Raw genomic sequence first — 24,738 nt, 5'->3', positions numbered from 1 at the left:
TATAGTAACTATTTATATTTTGGGTTTTAAATATGAAGAACAAGCTGAATTTAAGGACACAAGGAAGGAACGAAGGGAAGAAAAATCAAAGGAAAACAGACATTTGGACAATTGGATAGGGAATGACATTTGAAATACTACTATTTTTCTACACTCTTTTTAATACAGAAATTAAATTACAGATTTTTCTAAAAAGCCTAGAAGTTTGATGATGTCCCTGTGGAAGGAATTAAGCTCTTGTAAAAATAACCCCTGTTCCAGCTGCTCAGATAAACAACACACATGTACATGAAACTGTCTGCACACAGTAAATGATTCATAAGGACCACATGAAAACAGGTCTGCCATACAAGTTGTGAAATATTCTGTCTGCATTATACATGAAGACAGAGTCCTCTGACCTGCCATGTCATGATATCTGAGTCTGCAGTGAACCAGGGCAGAGGTGAAAAGACAGATTATGTGTGTGAGCCGCAGTACATTAATGTGGAAATGTCTTCCATTTCTCAAAATGTACCTCCGGACTCTGATTCAGCAGTGGATTTACAGGTTTTCCATTAAGCGTTGATCTTCATTTTCCCTTGTTTTATGTATTTTTTATGGTAAACTCAAAAGAAGTGATGTTGAATTTTCATACAAATACAGGATAAAGGATGTGAGAAATTTTTAAAAATGAACTCAAATAGTTCAATTTCTTGATTAATATAGTAAATCAAGAAAGATGAGACTCAGAGTTTAGTACAGTAAAAATCAACAGGTGGATTTTGTCTTCTCTTGTGGAGTACTTTAAGTAATTTCTCCAATTATAAAATGACACTAATTCAAACATATTACATCTTCAGGTTAAAAGCTAGTGGGGCCATGGAAATCCCTCTACCTCAGAGTGTGAAACCAGCTTCAGATCAGCTGTCCTATTCTCAGAGCAGTTATGGCAGAATTGGCAGGGACCTGCTGTGGCCTTTGGTGCATGCTCTCTGTTCTAAGAATAGGCATCAGGGATCCAGAAAAAGCTCATCTTTAAGTTTGCCAGACTCCTTCCAAACACATAGCCATAACTAATAATAATTTATTAAGCTTAAATCATACAAAGTACATACAAAAATAAAAGCGTACAAAATATTGGCATCTCTGTCGCAATGTGAATGAGTCTAACCCTGCTGCATGACATTACTCTACGCTGCCTGCTGGCCCTGTCTGCCAGCCTGGGGACTCTAAAATAAAACTCAGCAGTGGGAAGAGGCGAGTTGAGCACATAGTGTATAGGCAGACTGACTGACATGGTCTGACAGAGCACACACACACATCCCCACACACACACAATGTGTGAAAGCACTCACAGAGGACAGAATGTGCATCAAAGTAAAGGCTGAATGGCTGCTAAGATAACTGTGTGTGTGTGGTTGTGGTGAAAGAGAAGGGAGGGCTGCAAGCTTCTCCAGCTGTGCCCTGTCAATCTTTTATGACCTCACACTCAGAGAAACAGAGGAGGCTAAGGTGGACAGGCGTGAAGGAAGAGACACAGATTATGTTTCTGAATTTTTTCCTTTTGTCTGATGGAAAATAAGTCAAGGAGGGGTAAATGAGCTCTGGACGACATACAAGAAGGTTTTGTCACTGTGCGTGCATGCGGGTGCGTGTGCATAACAGTGTGAATAACACACCACTGCTGAAACCCCACAGACTGAATTCAACATCCCTCACCCTGAACAAGTGACAAAAAGATAACCACGTTTCACTTCAGCGCTTCACGCCCTTCCTCTTCCCCCCTTGCTCCCTGCTTCTTCACCTCACTCTCCCACCCCCAGCTCTCACTCTGTCTTTCCACATGGCTGGCCATCCTCTCCCATGTCCCAGAGGATGGGAAGCTGTGCAGCAGCTTGGCAGGCTGTCAGGGGAGCGCAGGAGAGCTGGGAACATACAGTGACTGGAACAGGAGTGAGACGGAGAGCTGGGGTGGGGATTGTGGGTCTGAAACCCTGTGTCCTCACCTCACTGAAGCAGAGGAAGAAGCAGTTTGGCCCAGAAGCATGAAGGGATAGTTTGGGATTTTTTTAAAAACAAAGGTTCCTATGCAGTGTTAAAAAGCTTGGAGAAGTAGTCTCTATCATTGTACAGGTCTGGATAAATATACATAAGAGGTACCAAATCAGGAATCGGCATTCAGTCTGTAATTGTTTATTCCAATAGACAAGTTTAAGAGTTAAGGATTTGAATTAGAGCCTGAAGGATAAGGTTATAATGAAAAACGAAATAAGTTTCATGTTTGTGTTGCTTCTTTATCAGGGGAACCAATAGCTACCATTAAAGCATATTGAACATAAAGATTTTGTACAATAACATTAAAAATGGTGAAAAGACAGCACAAAAAATCTGAAATTATAAAATTCATCAACCAGAAAAATTTGAATAAAATATGCAGTCATTATCTTCATTCACAATAATATCACAAGTTTTTTTCTTACTAATATTGTGCAGATGGGTCATTGACATATTATTGTGTATGAATAAATAATCTCCTTCTTAAATAATTGAATCTGTTTACAACTTATATTATATTCTAGCTTTACTCCATCCCAATAATTGTTTTATGTTTTGGCAGCACCAACCTCAATAATGTCAGGTGGTAAAACCATCCAAGTAAATGAGTGATGACTAATAAAAACTGAGCTTTAAGGTTAATGAACTCAAAGTAAAATATTTTTCAATTTATATGTCATTACACAACAGACCAGAGGAACAAAAACATGAAGCTTTCATTTTGAAGCTAAAAAGGATGATGCATCACCTAATGAAAATCAACTGACCTTTATAGTCAAGTGAAAAGTGTTATTGCTCACTCTGTTGCAGCTCATGCTGTATGTTGGTTGGTACACTTCCCATGTTAAGAATTAAAATTATCCTTTAAAAAACCCTGAATTCTATTTAAATGTTTTATTCTATTTAAAAGTAATGCATGCAAAAGCTAGAAAAGTGTGTCTAATTTGAAATTAGTTACAATAGTTGGGTGGTTTTTTGATAAATATTTGGTTCACCATATTATTGTTTTTTCAGAGATTAAAAAAAAAAAAAGAAAAACATTAAAACAATGTTTTAAATATTACAGCTGAAGAATTTTTAAAATACATTGCAGAAATACAGAAATACATTGTTCCAAAATTTTATTAAATTCTTCGTGATAGATCCACTCCTAACTATTTTTAAAATGATAATGACCTACAAATCGTAAACCCAATGTGTACAAAATGTACATACACTTGTAATTTACTTAACAAATATATCACACTACTAAATTATTTTTACCCCGTATTTAATTGCCTATTTTGTTTTGTATAAAATCACCACTCAAGGGGCGAATGTGTAATTCCCTCTACCTTATTTTAGAGATTTCTGGGGCTTTGTAAGAAGCTTTGTATTTGAACACAGCTTGAAGCAAAACTGTTTAAATTGATTACAAATTATAAGATATTAAACAGAGAAGATAGGTTTCTGTGGAAGTTTCAGTTTCAGTTTTTGGTCCCTCTCAAATTAGTCTGCATATAAACTTTTAACTGGGACTCGCTTAAAGAAGAATCCAGAATTATCCCTTTAAGACAACAGATACAAAGGAATGATGTGGAGAAAGCATGGTGTAGAGAGAGAAAAAAAAGGTTGGATCTTTCACCCACATACAAATAATCACTCGCAAACACAGCTGGAAATAACAAGGCAGCAGACGGCAGGGCAGCCTGTGCCAATCACATGCTCCAGCTCCAACATAATGCCAGCAAACCAACATGTTACCTTTATTGACCAGCAATTGCACACATCCTGGGGAAATCAGAGCAATTTTGAAAATGGCACCACTCAGCCGAGAAAAGCATGATTCCATCAAGTCCCTGTGCAATCTAAGCCGCGATTTCTGATGTATGGCATGAAAGAAAAGCAATCAAATAAGAGTCTTTCCAAAGTTATGACCTTTGACTGGGGAAACTAAATCAAATTTGTAATGATTCCCACACAAAATCAAAGCAGAAGTGCTGACAACAGGTTAGCAGTTTAGGGAGGAGAATGAATTTTTACAGGCAAGTTTAAACATTTGTTTGTTTGTTTTTGTCTCCAATGTTGATCTTTTCTTTTTAGCACCTATCTGATTTCACAACTGTCTTAAAAAAAAGTCAGAAAGACCAGAAACATTGTCACCAGCAACACGTCTGAAGACCTCATATGGCTTGACCTCAGGCCAGGTCAGCACAAAGTGAGCCTGAGCTAACAGTGGGCTTCTTACGTGACATGTCTGGGCTGAATAAGTACAGCAAATCAAACCCAAGCCAAGTTGCATCAGCTCTATAGTTCTTCTCTGGGTTTCAAATTGGTGTAAGCATAATCAGTTTCAAAATGAACAACACATCTAAGACCAATAGAGAAAACGATTTTACTGGCAGTTGTCCTGTATCAAATTAATGTAGACAATTAATAAAGGTTATTATTTAACCAGCAGTGCCTCCCATCTGAGTCTACCCTTTAAGACAACAGATTTTAGACAGTTTACTCGAGATATGGGCAACATATGTTAGTTCTAACAACATATGTTAGAACTAACATATGTTAGTTCGTAATTAGAGACTGAATAGCTTAATCATATCGAGAGTGAGAATCACAAATAAATCAAAATAACACCATTCATCTATCATGAGCTAAAGATATATTTGCTTTAAAGTAATTAGTATACTAAGTGAACTGATTTTAGATCAGAAAAGCTCCCAATACATAATTGCGCAGTGATGTATATTAAAAAATTACATTTCAAAAGATATAAGAGACATCATGACTCTGAGTCGTGTAAGTTACTGAAGCCTTTTTTCCCTTTGGTCTATCTTCAAAAATCCCGCCAGATCACACGACAGACTCATCCCAAAACAAAAACATGACTCTTCACCGACCCGCTCTCCCTCGCTCCTGGCAGAGAGAGAGAGAAACGGGAGGGGGGAGAGGGAGAAGTGGGGAAAAGGATGACAGCAGCTTTAGATCTGACATCAAAAGCAGACGAAAGAGTGAGAAAGGGAGAGAGAGAGAGATAGAGGGAGAAAAAAGCGGTTACATCTCCACCGTGACAGCTTGCTAGAAGAGCCTCGCAAAATGCGGAGCAATTTCTCTCTCCTGCTCTCCATCACCATCTATCTATCCCCCCCTCCATCTCTCTGTGTGTCTCTCATCAAAACTTGCTGCCGATTAGGATCTCTGCAAGCCACGTGCTTCGGGATGAGATGTGAAAACACACAGAGAACCCAAAGGGGTAAAATGCCGGGATTAAAGTGGTGAGGGAATAACGGGGTGATAGTGGCACTGGTTCAAATAGATCGGCCCCCGCGACTGCTGTGGCTCCTCAGCTTGTTCTTGTTCTCTCTCGCTCCGGATTCACACATTGATATATCAAGGCCGTTTCTCATTATAGCATCAGGAGGCGAAAGAGCTTCATGGAGCTGCTTTAGAGGGGGAGATGGGAGGTGGGAGAGCGGGTAAAAGAGTGTGGGAGAAATTGAATGAAAGAAAAAAGAAGAAACACCAAGATGAAGCCAAATGACACACTATTAGTGCGGTAGGAAGGCAGAAGAGAAGAAAGTATGTCTCACTACCAGTTTGGAATCCCTCGACAAATGACAGATAAGTCAGCACTGATTTGAAACAAAGAAAAGTCAACCGTCAATGTCTGTCGAGACGACCAGCGTGCACAGATTTTAGACGAACCGGTATGAAGAGAAATTTACAGCCTAATTGGAGTTTGCACACTTAATTTACTTTATTCTTGCAGTTTATTCCTCCACTCCTGGGGCTTCTCCAAAGTATCTGGTAAATTAAACTTCACGCACCTCAAGCAGTGCCAATATTTGCGACCATTTGCAAATGTCTATTTGTTGGGAGAGAAATGATGGCGTAAAAAAGCAATTAGTGGAGCCAAAAAAAAGCCAGAGCAACCCTCATACTTCAGATCAAGCTGGTCACACCATTTCTTCTCAATTACTCCTCCAGTCAAGCTGCTCAACGATTTTTTTGAAAAAACTCAGCCAAACATTAAGAGGTTGGCACATGTGGGTTCGAGTGTGCTCAGAAAGAATGTCTTCGCTTGGTGCATATGCTTGTCTGTGCATGTGGGTGTGTGGGCGTGCGTGTGTGTCTGTGTCTATGAGAGTGGATGTATGCTGTTGGGCCGTGGCGAGATAAAAAGTGTCCTTTTTGCCTTTGGCATGAACACCAGTCAAAACACAGACGTAAGCTCTGACATGAGCAGTCAAATCCCCTGAGATGTCAGACAAAGAAGCGGGTCATAAGGTGAGCAGAGGATTCTGATTAGACAAAGGAGCTTTAAGCCAACATTGCAGAGTCAGATGGTAATATACTGTATTACATATTGTAGAAAGAAAAAAAAAAGTCCTTATCTCTTTTTGTAGTTTCAAAATGTAAAGTGTATTTATATCATCTGAAAATTCCTGTAGTGCGGTGTAGATTTAAAACAACAGTGCTTTTTGGGATGGTACAACAACTCACCGGCAGACTGGAAGGACGGTCCTGGGCGACTCCGTCCTCGTTGCTGGTCTTCCCAGAATTCGCCTGAGCAGGTCCTCTCATGCTGTAGCTTTCCTGCTGAGTTTCCTAACATGATATACAAAAAGAAGACACATTAAAAAGAAAATAAAATACTTTTGCAGTTATATTTGCACACATAAAGTTTCTTTTTGATTCTGTTTAATGCTCTATTGAGACAGAATTATAAAATAGTAAAAACAACTCTGATATATTATTCTGCCGTTTCTGTTCTGCAAATAAAAAAAACTGAGACTGAATGTGCTGCAAAATCTCTTAAGATTTTGGGCATTTTTTAGGGATGAACTGAAACATCAGCAAGTTTATTTTTAAATTATAGCTTTAGAAAAGTCAATCATCTAATTTGAGTACATTTATTCAGTGGCACAAAAAAAGAAATAAAATAAAATAAAAAATCATATCAAAACAAAGTTTTTATCCAGATCACTGGTGTCAATTGTTCAGGTCCCAGATTACTTGTGCAAAATAAATGTAACAGAATCATTTAGTCAGTTAAACTTTACTTTTCTACAACAAGAGTTTGTTGGAACTTTGGTAAGTAATTCATGGCTGGTTCCCTGAGCATAAGTATCCCAACACAGGTCTTTTTCTCTTAAAAAGAGGAACATGTTACAAAAGTATGGAAGATATTTTACATGTTTTATTTTTTTAAACATGTAACATTTCAGGATGTTTACCAAGCATTTCCTTTCATACCAAAAATCAGTGACTTCATAAATACAGCTTGTCAACACCACAAGCTGCTAATAAGGCAGGAGCATCACAACTGTTAAAGTGCTGAAGGGATAGAATAAACTGTTAGACATTCTTAGGTTTACAAGGCTGTAACAGACTGACATTCCTGGCTAGATGGAGTCAAAATGCAAATGGCACACTCTGTATGAAGGAATACACAGAAACCTCACACAGAAACCTCATTCGAACGCACACCGATCAGCACATCACGCCAACCAATTCATTTCAACCAAATCCAGCCTAACCACCCACTAATCCTCCAAACATGCACACTCACATACAAACCCACATCAAGACATGCACTCAGTCCCATTGCTCAATCCAAGTCATTTTCTTTCCCTCTGTAATCACAAGCCTATCTAGTGTAAACCAATTTTCTCTGCATTGTCGGAGGTGTTGCCCTCTCTCGCTCGCTCCGTCTGAGTCTCTCCCTCCTTCTCTCTGCCTCTTTTCATTCACCATGAAGGTCGTTCCTCCATCATGTAAAGTGTCGGCAGCACAATGGCAACTTGTTAAAGAGCTCTGAGTGGAGGGATTAGTGATAACTGATCAGCGAGTCGCGGCGAGAGATCACACACAGCCGTTCACGCACACAAACAAATACACGCGCGCGCACACACATAAAACCATGTGTTTATGTGAAACACACACAACTCAAAATCCATCTCTCCCCTCCAGTTTGATTTCTTATCCATTGTGTGATTATTCTGTAGTAGGTGGGCAATATTTCTGTCAGCAAGGTGATATCATTTTATAGCAGGAGATAATCCTTCACAGCAGGAGATGTATCATGTGAAAACCGGTCTATTATTAACTGTAAAGTCATTTTAGCTTCAGGATGAGTATGAATGATGGATGAATGATCTGGACCTTTTAAAGAGTTCATTTCATTTTCTTATGCAAACCTTTACAAACTCATTTAATAGCTACTAATAATAGTAAAGAGCATTCATCCAATTATTACTTGTAATTAAGTCAAAGTGTCCGTGAAATTAAATCCTATACGTGTGAGTTTTTATACATGCTTGTGGCTGTCCTTACTATCTCAGAGTGTAAATTCAAAATATTGTGTTCGCAAATTATTTTTAAATTCCTAAAAATAATCATAAAAAACTCGGAATGTTTTGTCGTTATCTTTGGGGTGGACAGACATTCTGCATTCACTGATATAAAATAGTGAAAGAGGCTTATTCAGGTCAGGGCAGGTAACCAGGCAGGTCTTTTAGCAAGAGGTGGCATCATCTGGACTCAGGTTTGTTCAGTAAAATAAAGGGAACTGGAGTCTGGCTACACAGAACCTCTCCTGCATATAAAATATAAACATTTTCAACCATCATTAAAAGTTATCAAATGGCGTTTTGCATTTTTGTCGTGAATATGGAAAATAATGGCGACCATAAATGACTGAAAACTAACTTCAAATACTGTTGAGTTAATATTATGATTTGATTTTATCAGGTGAAATACAGCCATTGTGAGCCATCACTGAAATCTAAATTTAAAGGAAATGTAGGATTGTTTGTGTTTGACAAATTTGACACATTTTTTATTACTAGACGGAACAAAACATAATCCAGAGAGCTACAAACTTCATATTTTAAGATTTTTAAAGGTTATGGTAGCCATTTTTGGACCTATGCACTATTTTCACTTGGTGAACTGTCATCTTCAAAATAAAGTAGAAATGACACACGTGTATTGATAATTGTTTTATTCGTCTAACAATTTGATGATGGTCTGATAATTGCTTGATTAAATTTGAAATCTATTTGAATAAAAGTTCCTTATTTCAAATAGTAAACTCAAGTTATAGTTTCAAATAGAACTGTATAAAAATTTCCCTAAATGCAATATCTGCCTGAATTGAGTACACATTTTTCCATAAGTATAGTAACAGCTTTTTATTTCAATAAAAAGTACACCTGGGTCAATGATTCAGTGCTTAGTTTTTTCAGGGACCGAGTCACAGATGAACTGAATAATGCCATAAACAAAAAAGAAAAAGATGACAGCTTTCCTGTTTCTTTCCCATAGAAGAACATAGAGGTCGGTGATGCTAAACTTATCTTAGCATTTTCCTTGGCTGGGTCAAACACAGAGCAACTGCTGCCATTACCATTAATTCAATTCTCATTTAAATTCATTGAAGGTATGCATGGGTCAGTGCTTCAGTGTTAAGTTGTGTTTTTTTTCTTTGTAGAAACATTACAGAGCTATTGGTGCCATCAAATTTCTGCATTCAATCCATTTTAATTTCCCAAAAAGCACTCCTGGCTTAGGGTTTCCTTGGCAGAGCCACAGAAAGAGCTTTTGCTGTGATCAACTTTGTGCATGTTCTTCATTTTTCTTTCTCACAGAAAGTACATCTGGCCTGCTGTGTCAGTATTTAGCTGTGTTTCTATTCTTAAAGAAAGCATTGGCAGAGTTTTGCTTTAATCAGCTACACAAACTGTTTGTATTTTATGTCTTTCCTAAAAAAATATGGGCCTTCCACAGTGTTTTGGTCTTAAGTTATGTTTCTTTCCTCAACAAAATTTTTTATTAGTTTTGACACACTTTTTTCCCCCCCCTTTCTCTGGAAAGTATACTTGACTCAGTGCAATATTTTAGTTGTATCTCCTTCTCGGAAAAAGCAACTGATGGTTCAAGATGCCATGTTTTGCTCGGTCTGCTCATACTTTCCCAAAGCAAGTACTCCTGGTTACGGCTTTTAGTTACTTCCCTTTGAAGCCACTTGAAGATGTTGATGCCATTGATTTCTTGGACTCACATTGTTTTGTTTTTTTCCCTTTGTTTTTTGTGTCTGCTTACTCTCCACTCATGTCTCAAATAGTCTGGGCACCACCAGAGGTTTCTTCTTCTTTTTTTTCTTTAAATGAGTTCTGTTCCAACCCCGTCACTGCATGTTTGTTCGGAAAGAAGGATTGCTGCAAAATGATTGATTTACAATCGTCTAGGCTTCTTTCAATAACTTTTAACCATTTGTTATTAAATGTTTAACTGAACTCTATTGTTCAGTTAATTGTTTTGCGATTAATCTGTTTTGCAGACTCTAAGCACTAGACTGCATGTAATTGGATCTGAATCTGACTTTATTCGCACATGTATATAAGAGGTTTCACTAGACTTGTACACTGTCTGTCATTTAACTAACAGGGTAAAAAAAATCCTTTCATAATCAATTTTTATCTATCAACTTTGGAAATGATAATAATTACACTTAACTGCATAATATAACATGCTGGGACACAACAACTTTTATTCCAATACAAAATACGAACACACTCCCCTCCTAAACATGTTTGATAGCCGGAGGTGAACCGCAGTAACTGCCAGATCTGGTTCAGTTAGAAGACCATATATTGTCCTAGAGGTGGGTGGGCACTGAAAGATGCTTGACAACAGGACCACAACACAGAAGATCTTTTTTATGTTAGCTTCTGTGTCAAGCCCCTGAGCAATCTGTGTTTATATGTGCACACAAACATCACAGATGCATGCCCAACATTAGCCTTTTATTACATGGCTGGACATGTTTGAAGTAGAAGGCCTGTGCCGACACAAATACACCTCCACAGGTAAATAAAGGCAGGAGGTAGAGAGGACAGGAAGATGTGTGGTGGCCTTCTGATGAGTGGACGCACATGTGGATGGCTCATGAAGAAAAATGCACACACACAGGGAACCGAGAATAGAAAAGAGGCTGCTGACTCAAGTTCAATATTTACACAGGCGTGAGTCTCTAGTGTTTGTGTGTGTGTGTGTGCGTGGGGGTGTGCATGCGTGTGTGTGGGTGTGTGTGTGTGTGTGTGTACTCTGGGGGTTTTAAGTGGGTCAAAGTGAGGTTAGCTTCTTACTACTGTTTACGCTCATGTTCTTACATCATAACAGTTAAATATGTGATGAACACAGAAGACGGGATACAAAGAGATGAAAGAGAAGTCTGAAAGGTTAGACGCAAAGGAAACAGAGATATTGTGAATCCCTGACTAGAGAAAAAAGATGAAAACTGAATTGAAAAAGTGAGAGCAAAAGTACATAAAAACCAAATGAAGGAGTGTTGCAATTGCGTCCTTTCATTTGAGTTTTTTTACAGTCCATTGTCTCAAAATCCCATTTCCCAGCTAATTTAGAAGCCTCTAAAATACACTCCACTCCATACCTTAAGCCTAAGGCCACAGCTAATCCTGTCTTCACACACGCACACACTTGCAGCGACACTCATTCATCCTCAGTGCTTTTGAAAAGACTTCATCTTGGCATAGTGGAAGCGAATGAAGGATATTGAAGGAAAGCGTTTGAAGTACATGAGGGAATGCAGGAATCAAACTGTGAGTTAAATGCTATTAGACAGCTGTGTGGAAAGGCAGTGTAATATTAGATTTGATTGAATAGATGACTTCTGAATGCGGTGTAATATATATAGAGCCGGAGAGGTTTTAAGCAGAAGTAAATCAATATTGCACCAGCAACTCAAATCAGGCGCAAGTGAGAGTCAAGCAGGGAGCGGAAAGCAGAAATGCGTTTTTATCGCTCATAGACAGTTGGGTTTTTTTTGCAGTCCAAAGCTTGAGCAAACTCGGTTTTAAAGGTAGCTTGCATCATAACCCAGCTTTTAAGGTAATTGTTTTTGCATTGTTTAGATTCTCTGGTCGTAAATTAGCAGACGAGGACACAAACACTAATCAGTTTCACACTTTCCTTTTGCCACTCACACCTCATTTAAGGAACTTCTTTTACACCTTTTTGGCTGGCTGCCAATCACGTGTTGTGACAGGGGAGCCAGGTGAGGCACTCGCCACGTTTTCCTAATTTCAATTCATGCTCTTAGAACAGAAAAGCAGAGAAACTGGCATGACAACATGTGAGCGTTTGATGTCATTGGATGAAAAAGAGAAAGCAACCAAAACAAAATTCCCAGATGTTAAGTGAAGCTCAATCTTTCGTCTTCTAACAGTCAGTATTGGATGTGCCTTACAGAAATAAAACTTGTCACAGTATATGTATATTTTTTAATTCTTCAGCTTTTAAAGTTTAATCCCTTGTGCAGAGCCCTGTTCTGCTCTCGGCACTTTTGCTTTTTAAAACTTTGTGTGCAAAACAAAAACTGTGGTCGCATTGCTCCATTTTGCTTCATTTTCAAAAGTTTTCATCTTTGCAAGAATCAAAATCATTCAGTTATGTTTCATCTTTGCTGGTCCACACATTTTCCTCTCAGGTTTTTCTTCTTAAATGAATTTCCCCTCGTCACCTTTGGGACACCTCTCCATTTTCTCAGTCTTCATCAATGCCACATCCACCCTTCCCTTCCTCATCTCTCCCCGTCTCCACTGCTCTTTTCATGATTACCAAATAAATTAGTCATCTTCCTTTCCCCTGCACCTTGGCAGATGCAAATCTCTATGAAATACCATGCTAATGCCATTAATATTCATTAAAAATTAAGCTTAATTGCATCTCTTTAAGAGAGGTTCCCATAAGGATGCAACACACACTACTTCACCACATCCCTTGCACACAAGCATATATGATCATCTTCAGGGGGACAGGGAAGGTGGTTAGAGTTTGTGAGAAGATGGCCAAAGTTGAAAGAGAGCTCTGGCAATCAACAGCTATATCTTGCCGGTAATCAGATACCCTGCTGGGGTAATAAGTTGGCTAGAGAAGGAAAAGGTTTTCACCAATGTGAAAACAGGAAAGTTACTCACCATGGATGGTGTATCCAACCCGAAGCCAATATTCAAAGACTATACACAAAAATATATGTGTTCAAACATACAGTAATATGCAATACATTAGAATATGAGCTCCAATGAGTTTTGTTTGTCTGATTCAAAAATAACTCATTAAGACAATATTTCTGTATTAAAATGTTGTTTTTCTTGTTTTGATGTAATACTCTAATCTTAATTGTTGTGTTTTCATTTACGTGTAGGAAAGATATTATCATAATTAACAGGAAAAAGGGGGTTGTAATTAATCATGTTCCACTTAGTTAATTCAGTTACTAAAATAAACTTTTCCACAATATTTTAATTTATTGAATATGACTTGCTGAGATCAAAATATTCACATATAAGTCACTTTGAGCTAAATGTCAAGGGGATTGTTTCTAAAGTTTCTAAAACCAAGAAGAGCTGCAGTGTAACATGGATGTTCACAGACTCTCTCCGTATAGAATTAAATGGTTTTTGCAAAGAATTGGCTGTTTGAATCTCGAGACCTCAATGTGCCGAGTGTTGACACACATTTTTATTAACATTTCTGAAAACCATGTATGACTGTCCTTCACAGTTATGCAAGACATTTATTTCCTGTTACACAAAAATCATGCAAAATATATGAAGGTCGATTTGACAAAATTTTAAGGGTTTAAAGCATATGAATACTTTTTGCAAGGTGATGTATTCACTGTGTCCTGCTTAAAAATCAAGACGCCTCTGATGTCCATATGATCAATTATCACAGAGTATTATAAACTTATATGAGAATCATGTCATAATATTTTGAGAAGTCATAGCACTGACTTATTCTCATGATTTTAGGACTTTACTCTTATATGTTTACTTTCGTCATAGCCCTGATAGTCAGTCATAGATCAATAACCAAATTTTTGTAACAGTCCTTCCTGTTCTATCATTACCATAGAAAAACATACTTGTTTAACTTCATATCGGCTAAACTGTTGACAAGAGAAATGCGCTAAAATCCTTGTTGAATAAAAAATAAAACTGCACAAAACAGCTATTCACATCAAGTTGGAGGTGGGGACCAGGACATCCATATTCAACAGTCTGCTTTGGTTCAGATACACCGACAAGCCAACACCAATCAGCCTGAAACAACATTCAAGAGCGAGATCAATGATTACGGCTTTTTTCTGCTTCTAAAATAATATTAAAAAGCAGTTTTTCTTTCTAATGTGTTATGTTTTTACAAAAGTGTTTTCTAATCTATTTTAAACAGAATTTCTACATTCTGATTTTTTATAGGACAATCTGACCAACTGCAGGCCCATGTAACTGTAAAAGGTGACCGTTAGAATGGAAAAAGATGTGTACAACACATCGCCTGCATCAGTATATGTTTTTAACACCAAGTGGTGTGTGCAGCTGTGTGAGTTTGCGTGTGCTTGCAGCCTATCTTAATAGGACCATTTGTAGCAGGGCCTGTTCTAGTGCTGTGTCCTTCAGATTGGATTCTATCTCAGCAATCCCCCTGACCTTTAGCTCAAAGTGACTACAAGAAAAGACCTGAGCTCTGACACAAGATCCTCACAAGCACATACACACACAACCACGAGGAATGTCTACATTATAAAATATATAAATGCACTCAGAGGAAAATTAATATGCACACATTTACTTTACTCAACACACTCCTCTGCATTTGTACGGGCTTTCCCTCAGGGATGATGTCAGATGGAGCTAACATTGCCAGGGTTTTTGCTTTTATTCTCCTACACAAGCCAATCAAATCAAAGCCCGTCTTCACTTCACACATGCTTTGCAAGTCCCTGTCACCACAAGCCCTACCACCCTTTCACTTCAACTTGCTTTGGCATACTGTTATAACTAGTGTACACCCACATGACTTTTGCTAAAGCGCTGAGAGACGATGGCAGTGTGCTGGCGAGCGTGACTTTGACATTTTTTTGGGGGGTACTGTCTGTTTTCTCTTTCGGTCTGTGAAGTCTGAATCCAGGAACAAATGTAGCGGCATTTCCTAACAAATGGCAGCTAAATGAGGCCCCTAGGGTGCTGCGTAGCTAACTATTGCTCCCCCCCACCCCACACCTTTATTTTTGAGCCATTATGATTGTCCTAACCGTTCCAAAAAACACCTCTCTCATTCTTGTTCATTTGCATTTGAATTGCAGCTCCGCAGTACAAAAACAAACATAAATCACAAAATGGGGGGAAGAAAAGATGGAGAGAAAAAACAGTGGCAAATTCTGGCCGAGCAATTAGCAAATGTCAGTCAATGTTAAGGTAAACAAAAAAAAAAACGAGACGCTAAATTAAAAACATTGCATTCAGACATTTTGTCACACACACACGCACACTACAAAACTGACACAGTATACAGTTCATATATATTTATTTTTTAGCTTCATCATTTAGTTTTTGCTTCAAAACTCATCAAGCTTAAGTGCTCGTCTGTAGTGGCCAATCAGAGCGTGGCAGGCCCAGGGTTGCCGTGGCGATACATGGGGACATTTAGAGGACTCCGATAAACTCTGCCATTTAAAAGGTTATGACAATTAACGCGGCTCTCCGCAAATTACCACTGCCAGACCTTTACCCACGGATGTCTCTCTCCCTCTTATCACCTCGCGCCCAGCCTCGCTCCCTCTCTCTGCCTCCTCCTCACTATCTCGCCATATGCCCTCCATTTCCACAGTCTGTCCTCCTTTACTCCCCCCTCTGCTGCCCCCAACCCACCCGGTCCTCCCTACACCCCCTTCTATCCAGCAGCACTTTTATTATCCTGTTAATTAACAGACTTCTTCACTTAATATTCAAATGCTGACCAATTAATGACATTGAACTTTGGACACTCCCCCTCCACACACACCCACCTACAAACCTTTGTTTCAGTCCCCAACTCACACACACACACGCTAATACACTCCTTCCTGTCTCTCATTTCCTTCATTTCGTCCCCTCAGCCTTCCCTGCCATTGCCAAGGTGAGCTCCCATTTCTGCGTGATTGAAAGAGAGTGTGAGTGTGTGTGTGATGAGGGGTAGCCAGGGGTGGCTGAGGCAGCAGAGAAAGTATACGACGAGGGGGTAATAAAGCCAGAGGGGTGGGTCGAAGTAAGGCACGATGGCCTTTTAATTAACCTGGTGTGATTAAAAGCGGGGGGGTGTGGTGGGAGGGTGCAGGAGCGAGGGAACGGGGTCTGCTGCTACAGCAGGTTGGGGGGAGGGGGGGGGGGCTGAGAGGTGACAGACAGGAAATGGGAAATAACACGAGAAGTAATGAATGTTATAAAACGTGGACATGTGGACATCCTGTAGGTTTTATACAGTTTATAATCATTGCAATAAAAAGAAATGATCAATTAGATTATCGCACAACAGTACAACGATTCAATATAATTATTAAAACTGTATTTAGTAAATGAAAAATCTGATATAAGAAATTATTAAATATATTAAATAAAAACAGATCATCACTGTTCCAATGTATCTTCTCTATTCATGGATAATGGCTTTCTGGTGGTTTGCTGGAGTCAGGAAACCATTTATGAGGCTTTCAAACACTTTCCAGGATGAGAGTTGTCAATTACTTTATGTTTATTATGTGCAGCTTTTACAAATCTTTAGGCCCATTTCATGTTGTTAGAGAGGTGCTTTTAATAGCAAGAGATTTTGTGGTTCTATAGGTCAGACATTTTTTTCAACCAAGGGTGTGTCCAATAAAGCTGGAAAAAATTATCTATATTAACAACATAATATCAATATTATTTAACAAGGCAGTTTGATTCTGAAGATAAAGCTTTAAAGTTAAAAAATGATTGTAATGCAAAGGAGAAGGCATTCTACGTTGTGTTTACGAGAAGCAGTGCGTGACTGTTGCTATAAATAATAATGTTGATGTGACGTTTATGGTGCAGGGAAACTGAATTAATGCATTAGTACAGTACAGTAGTATTTGTACAAGCAATAACAGCTTGTATAAATACTTTTTCCATGATTTGCCCACACTATTCACAATACTACATGTTCCCAGTCTTCAGAGGTTAAATTTTAACTGATGTTAAACAAAAGATGTTGACAAATTAAAATCTTTAACCTACCATTAAATGTCTTTAATGGTAGGTACAACACAAATAATTAGTTGCTTATTAGACACATTTTTAAAAAATTAAATTTTAAATTCATTAACAGGACCAGAATCAACGAGTGGCTTACTCAAAAGCAGACTCGGCCAAACCGATTCATCAAAGTTGGTAAAATACAGTAAGGCTTTCTGAAGAATGAGTGACCAAAACAGTCATGTTACTAAAAACACACAAAAAAATTTTGAGATAAAAAATTTGCATCTGAAAAATTTTGTTAACTTTTTTTTTTTTAACAAAGGTGTAAGAGCGTTCTTATTTTTCAGATGTACACTTACACACAGACAAAACTCAGATTGTTGTCTCCGTTTTATCAAAGTATTGTATTTAATTTATTGTTGAGCAAGCAAAAAATCTAAAAAAAAAAGTATTCATCAAATAAATGGCCCATGAGTACTTTCAACCAAAAGTTTGAAAACGACTGCTTTTCCACATCTGAAAAAATGTTGTTCTTATCAACCTGTAAAACACACTTAAGTATGTGTGAATGAAAGGAGCTTCACCAACAAACTTGTTTTGTCTGGTTTTCTTGTCAACACCAGATAAAAAACATTGCTGCATGTCATCTCAGTAAATCAGCCTCTATCTGTGCAAGTCCCTGTAAAGTGAGCTTGTCCCCTCCAATCAGCTCAGAGTTCATCTATGCTAAAGCACCGGTCCCCAGGGCCCACTCTCAGACAGGAAGAGGAAATGGTAAAAGTCAATAGAGCAATTGGGATCGGTTTCACACAGAGGAAAGTGAAAAAAGGACTTTGAAAAAAAGCTGACTGACTTTTTTTCCCAAAGACTGGCAGTCAAATTCGAGCCTCACTTGAATAGAGCACACGATCTACCACAGATTCTAAAGAACACTAAAACAAAGTGCAGCTAAATTCTGTTTAACGTTATGAGTCTATAAACATCAGTTTAACACACTGTTTCTCAATGAAAATTAAATGGTGTGTGCTCCAAGGGAAAGCTGATCAAAGGCAGAACAACATTATGAGTTTAGGTCTGGCAGATGGCCAGAGTTGCTTTTCACCTGCTCTGCTCAGCTGCAGAGCCTACTCTATCACACTTTGCTGTATGCAACCCTGTAAAGAAAATATGCTCCATAAAATATCATCTTCCTCAGATTATGCCCTTCTGACAAATGATTAAATTGTTCTGCTATGAATTAAAGGCCTTATTTATTGTAAATGAAATTAAAAAAAAAAAAAAGAACATTTTATCCATCATTAGGATGAAGTGCCATTATAATATCTGCAGCTCATTTAAATAAACTAAAAATCCAGATATAAAGTCTTGGAACTAAAGAGCCACTGACCATAAATTGAAAAAAAAAAGAGGTGAAATTTCCAGGGGCGAGATAAATACCAAGAGTGCATCCAATACACAAAAGGTTGATTTACAAAAAAAACAAAAAACAAACCAGCAAAACAAAAAGTACAAATCTCTGAAGGTGCACATACTGTAGTTTTCAATGGTTCTGTACCTCTTTTATGCTGCTGTATATCTGGTAAATAGTTAGCATTTGTTTTTATGGCCTGGACTTTTCTTTTTATTATCAAGCTGGCTCTAAGGTCAAATAGATGCCGTTTGGATGGCTTTTGTCCAGTGCATAATGAAGTTCCAACATAATAAATTAGGTCAAATACTGTCTAAATCTATTTACACACTAATTTTCTTTACCTTTATCAGACCTATTTGTAATGGAGTATGACATCTGTGAGGAGACTTTTTTTTCAAAGCCCTAATTAGAAAACTCTAGTTATTTAAATATAGCATGCCTTTCTTTTTCTCAAACACCAGTTCAACGATATCTTCTACTCTCGACTAACCTATGCTTTTAAAATTCTCTTCTCCAAAGGGGTGTAACATACATTTTTATTTTCTGTATGAATGCTGATATCTTTGAAAATGTCTTTTTTATCCTGTTTTGCTCCTTGCAATCAGATGCGGTCATGAGAGGGCAACAGACTCAAAGAAGGAAGGCATTTTTGCTCCATTTCGTTACAAAAAACAGTTAATAGCAGTTGTTGCACAGCAAACTGTGTCAAAGGCAGCTGGAATGGTTCCATCAGTGAGAGGATGTCCTCTGGCTGGGGTTAATGGGAGTGGAGTAGGGGGAAAACGAACTGCTGAGAGCGCCGGAAGAACAAAATAAAGAACTTTTCAGCTTGGATTTCTCAGAGTAATGCAGGGTCAGAAAACAGGGGTCAAAACCACAATGACATCGTAATCTGGCGTGCGCTTGCGATTGTGCACGGGTGCGTGCGTGTAATCCGTTCGGTGCGGCTCACATCATGTTTCATTTCAGCACAGAAATCACAGACAAAGGTCACTGTTTGACCTTTTCACAGCTCAGAATTGCGGCACCACGCCTGCCTGATTAGTGTACGCGCAGACACAAGCCGACACACACGTATGGATGCAGAAAAAGACGAACACACTCACTCAGGACAGAAAAATGAAAGTAATAACACAAAGCTCAAAGCATACAAAAAAAATCATCTTTTTGTAATCTTGCCCAACTCTGCTGTGCGAGTTCAATTTTCAGACATGTTTACTTCTTAGATACAAAATCAAAAACAAGCACTGAGTCGCTTTGTTATTTAAATTAATTTTGATATTTTTTACTATTTATTTCATACTTTAAAACCTCCACTGAACAGAGAAAATTTACAAACCTAAAGTCCTAAAGCCATTGTACACACTTGCTTATGTGTAAAATGTCACTTTTTAATGATTGATCAAATGTATTTAGTCATTGTTCTAAACTGAGAATGAAGCTCAGATCTAATTTACAGGCAAAATATTCAACGTTTCACCTTTTTTACAAAGATGTTCTTGCCTGTTTCCATTTTCAGAAAGTATTTTCAGTAAGTTTATTATGAAGTGGACTGCTGATTGGTGAGCCAGACCTTTAACGAGTAATGGGAAAGTATAGAAGCTAGAGGCTTATTAGCTGATAAAAATGTGTGAATTTATTGGCTATATTGCGCTGGTGTGCAGATAGAAGCTAGGAGTTCACACACATCGCCCGCTGTGCTGCTGAAGCATAAAATGCTTTATAGCTGTAACACATACCACAGGAAAGATTTCTTGATTATAGGTAAAACCAGCAGGATGTAGCAATGATGCAAATGTGCATGTTGATTGAAATATAAAATACTGTGCATGCATTGCAATGAGAAACGACAGGAAGCCTGCTCTGCGGTCACCTCAGAGGTTGGCATAGTAACCAATCAGTAACCTATCAGCACAGGTGAAATTAGACTTGAGCCGATCAGTGTATTTGGGGCTGAACTACCTAGAGTATAAATGTCAACGTGGGTCAATTGCCGCCATATCATCAGCCATGATGAAAACACACCATTACTGTCGGAAAATGTCAATGTGGCCATGGATTCTAGCCTCTCCTTGTTAAAGTGAACAACGTTTGTTCAATAAGCTGCAAAATTTGTGTGGGTGTGTGTGTGCGTGTGTGTGTGTGTGTGTGTGTGTGTGTGTGTCGTAGGTGAGGAAACAAGAGCAAGAGATGCGGCCCTATTGGCTGACACAGTATGTAAATTATATGCTAAAATTTACGGTTTCCTTTTTGTAACTACCTGCCTTTCTGCTCACTGCGTCTTTCTGTATGGTCGTTTTAGTGAATATTGCAATTTGGATGAAAAAAGCATTTATCTTGGTAAATTAAAAAATGAATGCCTTCGCTATTGTCAGACAGCATCAGCTTGTGCAGATTTTAAATATATCTGCACATAATTTAGATGCATGTCTTTAACATCTGGGGTGAAAAAAGACATTTGGAACAATACTTGAACAACAGTGAACTGCAATGACAACGTGTCTTCTAATAAAAATACATGGTGCCTGATATAATAATTTTTCTGCAAATCAAAATTTGTTATAACTTCTTGTGACAAAATTGCCAGCTTTATTGGCTAAGTTTGTATGCACAGACATTTTTGTCTGGATGCCAAATAATGCATAAAAGTCCTGGTAGAAATGACTGTCATACTTTGTCTTGTTTTGTTGCATACTGATACTATTCATTTGTTTGCAAGCTTTAGCAGGCATAAAAGGTTCCTTTGCAATAACAAAATAAAAAACCTCTCTTTGCCTTTCTGGAAAGACTGTTGCTGTTCTCTATTTTGCTTGTTTTTTATTTTCTCTTGTTGCAGTCTTTTCTACCTTGTTCTTTTCTTTTTCTTGTTTTGTTTTGCTCTCCTCTACAATGACTCAGTGCTGGTCTATGGCCCACAGTTCCTCTATGCAGCTTGACATATCCCCCATTCTTAACAGTGGATAAGAAACACATTGGCAGGCTTCACTTTACTCCAAAAAATACAACTCCTTGAACCCCAGCTACAGAATGGAAATGTTTCACAGAAAAGCAGCTGGAAACTTAGAAGAAAATGTCTCGATCCATATCTGCACTCCAGACGCTCTGTTGTTCTGAGACTTGGTTTTTCATCTGATAGACTTTAGTGCATACAAAATGTCCAACATGTGTGGACGTACTGAGACATGTACATAATAAAAACCTAATCTATCTAAAGAGTGTATATATTAATTTTTCCAAGCCTTAAACCTAAAACTTAAACCTTTAAACCTAATGTAACATAGACTTTTTACAGAACATTAAATTCAACAAACAAAAAAATAAGTAAATTACTTATTAGAAATATAGATATGCAATTATCTTCAAAGAACAACAGTAGAATGTGTTAAGCCAATATATGCAAACTCGACTTTCTAAATAAGTCAAACAGGGAGTGCTTTTAATTTGAAGGGGGAGTACTGTGCTAATTGATGCTTCATATAGGTGGAGAAAACTGTGGTCACTCCAACCCTTTCTCTTCCATCTTATTAAAATGCCTTTAAACCACAGCAAAAATCCATCCATCCGTTATCAGACACACTTATCAATATCTGCCAACCTCCAGCGGTCAGCGAGCGAGAGGCGAGGTACACCTGGACAGGTCACCAGTCCAACACAAAAATATGATGGCAAATTTTTGGGAGGCAGGGTACACTCTGGACACACAACACACTCATACCTAAGAACAATTTAGAGACCTAAAAGAACCCAGATCAAGGTTTGAACCCAGGAGCTTGTTGCTGCAATGTGACAAGACTCATATGTTTTAATACCTCCTATAATTTTTTTCTTAACAACACAGGAGAGACTTGTTTTGGCAATAAACTGCAGCATGCACCTTTGTCTAGTGACAGTGTTCTGTATGTGAGTGACAGTACCTGCTGCGGAGGTGGTCGAGGCTGCAGGTAGGAACTCTGGGACAAGCCTGTGGGCGTCTGCTGAGGAGGACTGAAGTACGGAGGGGTTCCCTGCTGCCCTCCTTGCTGCTCCCTGCTGAACCCTCCCATCGACTGCTGGCCATATGGTGCAACCTGCTGAAGAAAAAAAAAAAAAAAAACTTATTACAGGGGAAATGTTGATACAACTGCAACTCAGTTCTCATCATTCATGTTAAACAGCTTGTGTTTGCATAAACTTCTTCACAGCTCTAAGACCCTGACAAGACAGGGAGGAATAAGAGCTGTTGGAGTTGTGCTGTGGTCAAAAGTCTCACAAAAGGAGTCTCTCACCTGCTGAGGAATGCTTTTGACATGGAAATAAGAAGCAGAAACATTGCCCAAAGCCACAAAAAAACTATGCAAATAATATTTTCTAATATCACCAATTGTCCCTGAGCTGCAGGCTCTAAAAGGGGGAAGGCAACCACCAGCCTCCGATCAGTCCTCAGCTTAATGAATTCCTGCTGAAGACACCTCTAGCTTTATGTCCTCTAGTTTGCCAAATGCATCCACCTCTTTACATTATCTCTGACTCGGTCAACTCACAGATGAGTTCAGAAGTGCTAGATATTACTGCAGGTCCGTCCCAGGCCGTAACCTTAATGAGGGACACGTGGATGAGTGGTAACATTCCAGGGCAGAACAAAAAAGAAAAAAAACTAATTCATAGGGGTGAAGCCATGCCAAGCGGCAATGCTGTATTACACGGTGGTTTTAAGGGAAAATGCGAACAAGGAGTGCATGTAACAAGCTGGCACAAATACAAATGTAGACTTAATCCCTTCATGTTGTTTGTTATGACTACAGACAGCGCCAGGTGTTCTAACTGCTGCATGGATTTCCTTATTCACACAGAGACAGCCACACATTTACACAAACAGCCAGGAACAGATTATTAAACAACATTTACAACTACTGACAGCACTTTTAATGTCATATTTCCTTCTCATCATGTCATGTTGCTCTGCCACAAACTCGTTAAACCTTCACAAGGCCCTGTGCATCTGTCAAGCTTGTTGTCCACTTCCAATGCCTTACTTTAAGATGTCGTCTTAAATCTTCCTTAGCAAAGTAAAACTTAGCATGATTTATATCTCGAATGATGATGTTACTGGGCCCTCTGACATGACGTAATTACCACACTATACAGCTTTGTCAGATAAGAGCATGCAGCCGGAGCAGAGGCTTTATGAGAGAGAAACCCCTCTAACATAAAAGGCATGATGAAACTCAAGGCTGGTGGAGAACATAGTGAAATCTGATCTGGTGACAGCAGAGTACCAGTGGAGATTAATACGTTTGAAACAGGTTTTGAAGAGAACCTTCCGTTGAGTGGGGCTGTAAGAAAAGAAATATTCTCTCAATGCTTTTGACTTTCTCAATAGCAGTAATTGGACAGTGTTGAATACTTTTCACTTCAGTGGAAATTTGATTAGCAAAAACAGGTTTGTGTGCAGGGGTGTGTGTGTGTGTGCGTGAGCAGAGCTTACAGTGAGAGAGCGTGTCATTAGGCCGATGAGATGGACAGACAGGGTGAGATCTGTCAGGCTAGCAGAGAGGTTAATAGCATGGCCCTGCTCATGCCAACAGCACCATTGGATTCATTACCAGCAGTCAGAACTGCACACACAGACACACACGCCCGCACCCCCCCACACACACTAAGCTACTATTTGATGCTTTAATACTTGAATGAATGCAGAAAGATAAACCATTGCTCACTCACTCTCTCACATATGCGTATTGTTAGGCCTGCATCGAAGCTTCTTCAGTAAAAGTGAAGCAGCCTTGTCCAGTTATTAGTGTTGACAGTCTGGTGTAACACGGTGAGCTTCAACAGGAACATTGCTGTTCTCAGATTGTTGAAGATTAGGTCACCTTGGCAATCAAGACCAGAAATCCATTGGAGGGTTCCTCTTTCCACAGACACATCCAGATACAAGAATTTCCTAGTCACAGACTAGGACTAGGTGTCTGTAGCTTCTGCTCAGAAGAGCATAATTGGTAAGAACCCTTACCAATTATCAGCATGAAACATGGATGATTAGTTCATAGTCTGAATGCAAATTCTCTGGTATATATTAAAAAAAAAAACCTAACAAGTGTGATGTGTCTTTGTTTTCTGCCCTTGTGAGACAATAGTTTATGGAAGTGTCTTTCACTCCAGTTACATCTGCAAGTCTTTTGGGTTCTTCCAGCTTGTCAGAAACTGACAATTTTCCTGTGTTTTGCGAAATAGCTCAAGCTTAGTCAGCTTAGGTCAAAGGCATCT

General features: G+C 38.6%; 1 protein-coding gene across 3 annotated transcripts in view; it reads right to left on the bottom strand.

The window, feature by feature from the left end:
• The window catches only part of LOC114134312 (AT-rich interactive domain-containing protein 1B-like), a 195,364-nt gene that overhangs the window by 122,628 nt on the left and 47,998 nt on the right, over positions 1–24,738 (bottom strand). For 2 of the 3 annotated variants that reach the window (XM_028000831.1, XM_028000833.1), the window contains exons 3-4: positions 22,407–22,562; positions 6,523–6,627 (exon numbers count right to left, since the gene is read on the bottom strand). In XM_028000831.1, coding sequence (XP_027856632.1) covers positions 6,523–6,627; positions 22,407–22,562 — 261 coding nt within the window. The remainder of the gene's footprint in view (positions 1–6,522; positions 6,628–22,406; positions 22,563–24,738) is intronic. The other variant, XM_028000834.1, reaches the window with a different exon arrangement.

Source organism: Xiphophorus couchianus, chromosome 19 (genome assembly GCF_001444195.1).
Source record: "Xiphophorus couchianus chromosome 19, X_couchianus-1.0, whole genome shotgun sequence".
NCBI classification, from domain to species: Eukaryota; Metazoa; Chordata; class Actinopteri; order Cyprinodontiformes; family Poeciliidae; genus Xiphophorus; species Xiphophorus couchianus.
Note: the sequence above shows the minus strand (reverse complement) of the source record. Positions and strands in the feature narration are given on the sequence as shown.